Source organism: Buceros rhinoceros, unplaced genomic scaffold (genome assembly GCF_000710305.1).
Source record: "Buceros rhinoceros silvestris isolate BGI_N320 unplaced genomic scaffold, ASM71030v1 scaffold43796, whole genome shotgun sequence".
Taxonomy (NCBI): domain Eukaryota; kingdom Metazoa; phylum Chordata; class Aves; order Bucerotiformes; family Bucerotidae; genus Buceros; species Buceros rhinoceros.
Window position 1 is genome coordinate 20,493 of NW_010416635.1, and position 10,556 is coordinate 31,048.

Sequence of the window (10,556 nt, forward strand, 5' to 3'; positions counted from 1 at the left end):
TAGGATTGTCCAGAGGCAGCGCTGATGGAAGCGTTCGAGGAGTCGCAGGTGGTGGCGGTAGATGACCCATGATTCAGACCCGTATAGAAGAGTAGACAGTGCAATGGCTCTGTAGACACTGATCTTTGTGCTTTTCTTCAGGTGTTTATTGCACCAGACTCTCTGCATTGTAAATAACAGGGTCTGAGGACTCTGACAGCAATTGGCTTCAGTCATCATCAAGGTCCCAAACTGATGAGCTGTGCATAACCTGAGCACCTGCATCATCCGGTGCCCACTGGCTCTTACAAGGACCTCCTGAGTGTGCAGTGCCACATGCTAAAGCAATGCACCACTGCACCGCTGGCCCTGGATGCAGGCTGCCAAAAGAAGCTTCCTCAGCTTGCTTCTGCCTTCTTTGTCTTGCCTATTAAAACTACATTTTTGTTACTTTTATTTGCTTTTCTCATAGAGCACTTATGCCCATTCGTTCTTCACTTAAGAGACTTTCAGAAGGCAGACCTTCAATAGCCTGCAAAGGGGTCTGTTCAAAAGCTTCTCTGGTGCAGGCACTTCCTGGTTTGCAATTTATGTTTCATTGTCTGTATGTTGTCTTATACAAAACTATAATAGGAAGGAAAAAAAGAAAAAGGTTTGACTTATAGGTCAAAAAAGGTTTGATTTATAGAACCATAGAACAATTTGAGTTGGAAGGGACTTTTCAAGGTCATCTAGTCCAATCACCCTGCAGTGAGCAGAGATCAACTAGATCGGGTTGCTCATGAGCCCTGTCCAACCTGGCCTTGAATGTTTCCAGAAACGGGGCATCTACCACCTCTCTGGGCAACCCGTTCCAGTGTTCCACCACCCTCATTTTAAAGAATGTTTTCCTCATATTTAGGCTAAATCTATTTTCTTTTAGTTTAACATCATTAGTCCTTGTCCTGACGCAACTGACCCAGCTAAAAAGATTGTCCTCATTTGACACAGTCCTTCCTCTGTTACCTTTATTCACCAAGTCAATTAAAATTCAGAATTATTTTTCATCCTGTAGTGTTACATTTCCGTTTAACTTGCCCTGACATCCAGGCTAAAACGTAGGGATCACAATGATCGGTCCAATCGTTGTGCATAGTTTCAGTGCTGTGAAAATTATTTGGTTTACATAGAACATGTAAGCCCACTGCTGAAGCAACTTAACAATTTTGTTTAAAAATCTAATCTTAGGTGGCACATAGCTTTAACTCATTTTCATTCCTAAACAAAGGAAAATCTTTAGTGAATTCCGTATTCAAAGAGGAGGTACAGTAGGTTAAGGGACATGGGGGCGTATTTCTTTTGCAAAGCAAAGACTTCTGAATTCCTGCCTTAGGGGCAAAGCAGAACTCAATTCGAACTATAGAGTCTACCCATCCTCTCATAAATCACCTCTGCCTCATTAGTGGCCTGAAAATTCTTAAATAAATCTGATTTAATCCTATCTGTTAAATAGGAATTTGTCCTCTGATGCACTATTTCCCTTCAGAAAAGCAGTTTTATTAAACATAGTGAATCCTTCTTCTGCGTGTTAATTTATGAGTGTGCATTCTTGCTCATAGCTGATGGCTGAAAACAGATAGAAAGCTGATGATTTCTTGCTTTATCCTGCCAAGGCGTAGGATGGTGTCTACCATCCTACCTTGTACCAAAGCATATGTCAACAGGATTGAGAAAAGCTGCCTTTATTTGAATATATCCCTAAGTGGTTTATTTCTTTAACATGTATTGCTGATGATTTAAAATTTGACGTGGAAAAACCCATCTAGTTAAAATGACAGTTAGTTACTAGGGATTTTTAAAAATCTCTTCTCTCAATATAAACTAATGTGAAAGTAAAGAAAGCATTATTGGTGAGTGTACAATAAAAAAAGTTAATTATTTTAATGCTGCCATTTCTAACTGTGCTATTTCCTCAGACACAAATGAACAGAGTTGTATTTTAGTGGGAAACGCTAATATGTCCTTTTATTAAGAGGCATTGTTAGGGAAAAATGTACTGAGTTTCAGAAAACTGAGTTTAAAATAGATTTCCAACATTTTGGCCATTACCATCTTTGTCATGTCCCCTTTCTGGTTGCTTTAAACTAATGTTCTTCTACGTGTCTCTCCGGTGGTGACGGCTCAAGAACCCACAAGATCAACAGGGGAAATTGATTGTCTGTAAGAAATGCTGCAACTTATTGTGCACTAAATAAGTGAGAAAACAACCATAACCACCTTTGAGTAAATGTAAAAGGAAACATTTTTTTTCTTAATCTCATTCAATGGCATTAATTGTAAATGTGTCATAGCAGCAGCTAAATAAAGCCTCTATAAACCAATGTTTTTTGAATAACTTCAAAATGATACTAAATTTCATAGGTAAAGCAGAATCTTCAACTCTCACAAAAATAAGACAAATGTAACTATTAAAAGCAGTAGGGCAGTAAATTAAAGACATTTAATGGATGAAATTGAAAAAAGAAAGGAGGGAACAGAAAAAATGAAGGAATAGGATGACTACAAAGCCTTGCTTCCCTCCTAAGTAACTTTAAAATTGTAACTTACACTTTTGTTATTCTTTCATTACAGTGATTAAAACTGCCAAAATAATGCTGGTTTGTACAATAGTAGTCAGTGCCAGTGCTCAGATGTAAAAGCAAGGGCTGTCAGGTCCTGGCAGTCACCTCACCCAAGGAATGCCTCAGCTGGCAGGAAGCATGAGGCAAAACACACTAGTTCACACCTTGGCAACAGAGGCCAAGTCTCACATGCCGTGTGTCCTATTTGCATTGTGGTCGTGGGACACACCTGGTTGTTTATTGCAGCTCAAACAACATGGTAGCAGCTCCTAAAGCTGCAGTAATATTCTCAGTTGCCTGAGTCCTCCACATATAGCTACATGGCTTTGCAGAGACTTTTAAGACGTCAGGTTGTTGCCAGTGCATTGGAATTGGCTTAGTCCTTTCAACTGCTTTCTCCTTTTCCTGGTTTCATGGCGTATAACTTAAAGAAGACATTAAAGGTTGCAGTGCAGTGAAGTTTGGGTGTAACTTCTTTTACCGTGTGAATGAAGAAGGAAACCAAAAGTAAACTGAAACGTGGCAGATAACAAGCTGTTATCAGTTATCTGTCTCATAAGCATATATCCTTGTTTATATTTTCAGACAGCTGAAGTGGCACTAGCCAATTTGAAGAATAAATACGAAAATGAAAAAGCAATGGTAACTGAAACCATGACCAAACTACGAAATGAATTAAAGGCTTTGAAGGAAGATGCAGCAACTTTTTCATCCTTGAGAGCGATGTTTGCAACCAGGTAAGCCACTGTCTGGCTCAGCACTGTAAAAGTAAATATATGTGTGCTACGTGAGAACAGACTGAACTGTGTATGTTGGGTCCTTAGGAGGAGAGACAGAAATTATTTTCTGCAAGGTCAGGTGTTTGCTGGATGAGGGTAAATGAGTCTTAGAGTGCACACTGTGCAAAACCTGCAAGCTCTCAAGTGCTACTGAAATGCGTGTCTCGGAAAATAAAGCTGGAGAATAGCAAGGTCAATACAACCTTGAGTAAAGTGTTATAAATGCCGATATATGCCTCCAGTATATTTGCATTTATAGGGCTTTTTAAGTGAAAATCAAATAGGAGATTTATGGGGCTGATTTTCACATTCAGAAGTACGCAGTGATTCTGTCATGTAAAGCTATCTTACGGTTAATGATGATCTTCAGAATCCCTTGTTTTCATTATTGTGAGATTTATTACTTACCACTACTAAAATCTATTTCATCAAGCAGCTGATGCTGTAATCCAGCACTAGTAATTGTGAGGCCACTGCAATTTCCCACTCCGGCATGAATTCTTATTTTCTTTCGCTGTGATATTCAATTTATTATCTTCTCCATAGGATAAAAGTCTCACTTATCTTCTGTAACACAGTTTCTCCTAGCAGAACAGTAATTAATCATCTCTCATTTTTCCTTCTCCCACACCTTCTTCAGAAGAGCTTTTGGTTTTAGCTGCTTTTTGAAACGTTACCTAATTCTTTTTTAAAAATCCAACACTTTGATCAATAAATTCTTAATTCCCAAATATGCAAGGAAATTAGTATCTTCAGGAATTCATTCTGTTATATCGAGGCTTTTTTTCCCCTTATGGTCAAACACAATGCAGATTTCTTGTTTGTGTTTAGTCCATAATTGTTAAGATGTCTTCACGCCTCATGCCAACATCTCTCCAGTGCTCCCTGTGGTATATAGATGCCATGTCACCTCTTCCAGCTTTCTGAGGTCCTTTTTCGCTTAGTGACAGTGGAAGCAGCAGCTGGGAGATGTGGGAAGGAAGGAGAAGGGACATTTTCATGCTGTGACATGGTGCTGTGTACAAATTTATCATAGTTTCATTGTCCGAAGAGTACATGTAGTGCCATAATGGAAATGAAGAACCAACTCAGCAGGTGGTGTGCACCAAGGTAGCTCCGTTGATTGCACTGGCATTTAAAGATTTTCTTCAAGAAAGGAAAGTTGTGTGTGTGTATTAGAAATGCATGTGTCGATCTTTATTTGCAAGCCCATTACTCTAGGAGATACCTCAATGTACTAGGTCTATAAGACTACCTAGAAGGCTACTAACGCCAAAGGAGTGGAGTGGTATCATGAGCATAAAACAAACAAGGGTGTTGCATGGAGCGTAAACCATCAAGCTACGAGGTAAAAGAAGTTTGCAAAGATTAGAAGTTGTTACTTAATGGGAATGTTAGGTTGTTGGTGTACTGAATGCTCTTTACTCTATTTGGGCATCCTGAGTGCACACTTCTGTTGGGTTTAAGGCATACCCTAAAGCTGATGAGAGACAGCAGCACCCCTCCTGTGAGAATCAGGCTTAATTTATGCCGTTCATCTAGGTACCTTTTTTAGGTGTATTGTGTGTAGGATGCAATGAAGCTTCTGTTTCTCTCCTGCAAACTATAAAGGGAATCTGGGTAACTTGCTGAGTTACAGATTTCTACTTTGTAAATGTCTAATGTTAGTAGAGAGAAAACCCACCCAAAGCATCTGCTGCTGTTGGTTAACTCCATGCAGTAATGATTAAACACTCAGTACATGGCCTACAGAATGTATCCCTGCCCTTGAGGTCATAAGTTTTGTCCAGTATTTTCTGAGCTCAATTATAAAGTCATTCATTGCAAGGTCTTGCAGATCAGTGTGCTCCTATAGATTTTTCTGATGTGAAATATTCTTTTTCCTGCCTTACCCTGGAATATAATGGCCTTTATAATTAAATCAATCTTCCTAAATGTTCAAATCATTGACTCATTCTGAACAGTCCATTTGGAATAGCATTTGTTTAAGTGACAGAGAGGTAATATACTCTAGATGTCTGTTGAAGAAGAGAAATCTGTTTGAATACAAGACTGTAATATTCTCCATGCCATAACATTAAATGCAATAGCAACCTTCAGCATAAAAAAGCAATTGTTTAGTCTTCTGTTGAATAAAACAGTGGTTTCCATGGTTATCCTGCATTGCATGATACTTACCCCTGAACTTGTACTGTAGGGAGAACATCCCTGTGATGGCAGAGTTATATTATAGATCTCAAAATTATTTCACATACTATTTGATAAAGTAATATCCTTTCTCTTTTATAAGCCATTCTTTTCTGTTCATTTGGTCCACAAATGGATGTTCATTCTGATGCTGAGCTGTATGGTTTCTTCCTACATGCACTGGATAAGGGTCAGACCATGTCATAAGGAGAGCACAGCACATCTGTTTCTGCTCTGCGCAGCAGACACTCCTTCAAAGCTCCCCTATGCAGAAAGCAGGAGCCACTTTTTCCCTGTTTTCCCTTGACACTTGTGCATCCTTCCATTCTTTGAGGTCTGTCTTCATTCTTCCCCCCCCCAAAAGTCCTTCTGTCCTACTTGTCACTCTACTTTTGTCCTTTTTTCTTCTGGGACTGTTTTTTCCCTAGTCCAAAAATCTTTGTGATTCTGGTCTCTACAGCTTCATTAGCCTTGTGGTCCTTTTCTGAATTTGTTACAGACCTGTCAAGAATATGTCCTCAATACAGCTCAAACTCCCTTTTCTCCAAACACGTCTCTTAAAAAAGGGAAAGCAAGCAACTGCATATACAACTTGCATGGTGTTGGCAGAGCAGAGTGGAAGCTCGTGTTTGATGCCGGGGCCATGTGCTGCCCATCAGATTTGCAGCTCCTGCATTTAGCCTGCTTATTTTGTCCTGGGCTGCTTGTGGTCAACTCAGACCAGTAAAAAATGGTGAGAGCCTTTATTGCCCCTCCTGTCACTTCCCCTGACTCCAGCCCTGAGACTCTAAGGTGTGGAAGGTGTGGAAGTGTGAAAGCAGTGTGATGGGCAGCCAGGGCTTATCCAGAGCAGATGAAAAATAAATTCTTTAAAACATTAGTTTTCCAGTCTAGACCAGGGATTGTCCTGGGAGAGGAAGGGAAGTCTTGTACTGACGCAGAGAAAGAACTGCTTTTAAAGAAGAATCCTGAAAGGGTTCAGAAAGCTAATTTTACTGAATCCTACACATGCGTGCTTTCCCAGCCCAAATAAAGATACTCAGAAGGAGAGAGCAAGAAACATTTTATCCTCCATCCATCAAGACGTTTTCTTATGATTAACAGTTAAAGAAAAAAGTGTGCTGAAGAGATGGAGTAGGAAGTTCAGACAGGTCCTGGAGCTATCCTAGATGAGAAAACCTTTATGAGCTGAAGATAATTATGCTTATATGGCTAGAGCAGGGACCTGTCAGTGTCACTGGGTTTTAGCTCAAGCTCTGGTATGATTTATGTTACTTCAATTACACATGAGCTTGACTCGGTATTTGGTTTGCATTCCTAGATAAGAGATAGACAGAACTAGAAATCCCTAGAACGCCTATATAAACTTCTTGGATCAGTTCATGCAAAATAAGTGGGCTTATGTGTCTGTCTCCTTCCTTTCCGAGACAAGAGAAATGAGAAATAGGTGAAATTTTTACTTCTGCGCTAGCAATAAGTGGACCAGCAGACAGCAAGATAACAGTGCTGTTTATTGAATAGTCGCTTGCAGCTTACACCAGTTCTGGGGCAAGGGAAAAATTAGGAAAGAGCTCTGACTCAGGAGGACATAATGTAACTTGAGTTGTTCACTGCTATGTGAGCATTTCTGAAAGACCGACTGAGAGCCCTGGTGCATCCTGGAGCCCCCTTGGTCTGCGATGGTCTGTGCTGTGCCAGAAGTCATCTCTCTTAGGAGCTCTTAACTTTTTTCTTCCTCAGTATGCTGTAGACTTCACAAATGTTTATAAAAATGTATGGGCTAAAGGCAATATGGATATGTGTCATGCTTTTTTCTCTTTTAATTAGAAACAATTCTCTTTTTATCCCACAGTCGCACATAGCAAGGAATATTTCAGTGAAGGGAAATGCTGTGTCTGCAGGCAGTAGCTACCTCTCACTACGTGGAATAACCTTCACTGCACTGCTGCAGACTTCAAGGAGATCTGAGGCTGTTAATTCAGCAGTTTCCAAAGTTAATTATGGCCTTTACTTGACTGATTTAGGTTTAACCTTTCTGAATACTTTTTTCTCAAAAAAAAAAAAAAAAGGCTCGAGCAACAAAAGAGAAACAATGGACCATGTGTTTGTGAAAAATAATAGGAAACTTCAAGTCATGATGGAGGTCAGATGACTGGAACCACCCAAACACTGCAGTGAACTGCCAAGAATGTGGGGCTGCTATTACAGGGAGACTTCTAGGCAGGGCATGTAATGAATCAGAACAGTTGGAAAATATTGTATTAACAAAATTGATTTTGTTTCGAGCATGAGGCCAGCTAAGAGCATCTAAGGCTTTTAAGGCCAGCTTCTTATGGTTTAAAGCAGGAAAAGAAAAGCTGGTTCGTCTAAGTCTGCTCTGGTAATAGCCACCTTCATGGAGCTTCTGTTTCTTCAGTGCTCAGTTATACTGTTTTACAAAGCAGATGCCTAAATACCAACCCTAAGCCCTGAGGAAAATCTATCTTTTTCCAAAACCAAGATGGCTTGCTGGCACGCTAAAGCAAGGCTGTTTGTTCCTCTAGTTGCACTGTGGTATAGGCATTGCTGCAAGTGTTACTTTTTAAAATTTTAAACAGAAAATATATTTGGATAAAAAAAGTCTCCTAGACAAAGAGGAAAGCACGAGAGAATAAGAGAGATGGATACAGGAACCATCTGGTTACAAGAATGAGTCTTTAAAACTCTGATAACACAGACATTATAGTAATTCCTATTTCAAATGAATTGAATTTAATCTTCAGAATCCTGATTTCATTCTAATGTCCCTGTCAAAGAACTGGCTAAAGCATCAATAGACATCTCATGGCTGGGAGCAGAAATAGGTGTGCAAGTTGGCTTTAAGCCAACCAACATTTCAGAAATATCTCTCTTCCTCAAGGCACGAATAGAGACAGTCGTGCTTATTAAGGTTCTGTAGAAGAAAGATAATATTGAAACTGTAGGTGAAACTTGGTCTGACATAGTAATCTTGCTTCCAGTGCTTGAATTATTCAAAATGAGAGTGCAATATATGTATTTGAGTGCTTTTGTGTGGAGAATAACCACAATTTTTTGAGTATACTCTATTGCCATTTCCCAAAATCAACATTTCAGAGAAATTAGTTTCATCTCTCAGTTTGCAATAATTCAAAAGTTTATTGGATCACACATTTTGAGAAGAAAAACTAAAATTGTTTTTTATGCTTGTTGTCTGTGAATGATACTGATCAAGTTAAATCCTCATCCATTACACTACTGTGATGACACAGCAAAGCTTTTTAGATTTATATGGATCATGTGGGGAGGAGAATTGATGAAAGATGCATCATTTAACAAGATAAATTCTTGGATGTTGCCACCAATGTCTGATGGTCAGACAGTTCTGCTACCTGGGAGTCATTTCATTACTGGTATACATTTATCATTCTTGGTTCTTACTGATTATATGGTCTATTGTTAACAAACTAAAATTCTTTCACTTCAAAAAGTGACTAAGACCATCCTGAAATGCCTTGTTCTTCCTGTTATCTTTAGGAATCATTTTTTAAAGCTGAACTAAATTTAATTCAGTCTTAAATGCTAACAAAATCATGAGGAAGGTGGTTTTATTTAAAAATCTGTCTGAGATCTAAAGCAAATGAAAAAGATACAGTTTTTCATGCAGATAAAAGAAGCTGAGGGTTAAAAAGGAGTAGGTGACCATAACAATGGATACCTGAGCACAGCTCCAAGAGATTCAACAGTAAATATGAAATAACTTCCAGATGTGGGGTTTCCTGAATAGTCCCTCTTTAATCAGTTACCAATGGCAAACAACCAAGGACTTCTCATTTCACTAAATCTGGTATGTCCAGTGTTCAAACTACTTGCAGTCCTTTTTTCGTCATTTTTTGGTAATATTTTGCTGAAGTGGATATTACTGTCTATGGGAAATAGTATTATCTAACTGGTAGATAATCTCATGCATGGTGAGTTACCAGCAGAACCAGCACCCAAAATTGTTATTTGTGGTCTAACTTGGAGACAATCCCCAACCTCCCCTCCAATTGCTCATTATCGGCATTAGAAACTTACTGCATTGTGATAGACTACATGTTATAGATACAGGTTCTCTTGCTGAATGGAAAGTGTTGACATTCAGATCCAAATCCAAATTTATTCAAAGTGAGAATGATAAAATTCAGGCTGTCTGCTTCCAGATTAGGTTTGGCAAAAGCTTGGATCTGAATCTGCCCCTGTAACTGCAGCCCAGGAACGTGATCATGGGGTTCGTTCTTGGACCGGCTCCCCAGATTTTTGCCTTGTTTGTTTTCCCAGGTGTGATGAGTACGTCACGCAGCTGGATGAGATGCAAAGGCAGCTAGCAGCTGCAGAGGATGAGAAGAAGACCCTAAACTCTCTGTTGCGCATGGCTATCCAGCAAAAACTTGCCCTTACTCAGCGACTGGAGGATTTAGAGTTTGACCACGAGCAGTCCCGACGCAGCAAAGGCAAGCTTGGAAAGAGCAAGATCGGCAGCCCTAAAGTAAGTGAGGAGGCATCAGCCACCGTGCCAAGCATAGACACTTTCCTCCTGCATAGTCAGGGCCCACAGCAACCAAACTTACTGGTCAGCAGTGGCACTCAGAGGAAAAGGTATGCATGCAGAGATCTTTACCGTACAGTGCAGTGGCCAGACTTTCATTGAAGTCGTTCACTGAATTGTAAACATAATAATTCTTTCTCTTTTTTTTTTTTTTTTGTATACTTTGACTGGGGAGAAGGAGGTGGGGAGGGTATGAATATGAAATTCAAAGCCTGGTAACGTGGTTCTGATCCACCTACTCATTATGTTATCTCCTCCTTCTTAATGCAGTGTTTTGAACTATATTCTGTCAGTGTCTCAGTGCATCTTGTATGTCTTTAATATTAGTGTGAATGTATTTTCTTTTAACAAGTTTTCCTTAAGTTTTTCTTAAGGTTTTCCATAATGAGCATCTGAAAAAAAAAAAAAAAAAAAAAATAAAGGATT

At 39.4% G+C, this 10,556-nt stretch overlaps 1 protein-coding gene across 1 annotated transcript in view; it reads left to right on the forward strand.

Moving 5' to 3' along the window:
• The window catches only part of BICD1 (bicaudal D homolog 1 (Drosophila)), a gene marked incomplete at both ends in the record, with an annotated part of 28,997 nt that overhangs the window by 17,530 nt on the left and 911 nt on the right, over positions 1 to 10,556 (forward strand). The window contains 2 exons of the mRNA XM_010137853.1: positions 3,165 to 3,316; positions 9,863 to 10,180. Of these exons, the coding sequence (XP_010136155.1) occupies positions 3,165 to 3,316; positions 9,863 to 10,180 (470 nt within the window). The remainder of the gene's footprint in view (positions 1 to 3,164; positions 3,317 to 9,862; positions 10,181 to 10,556) is intronic.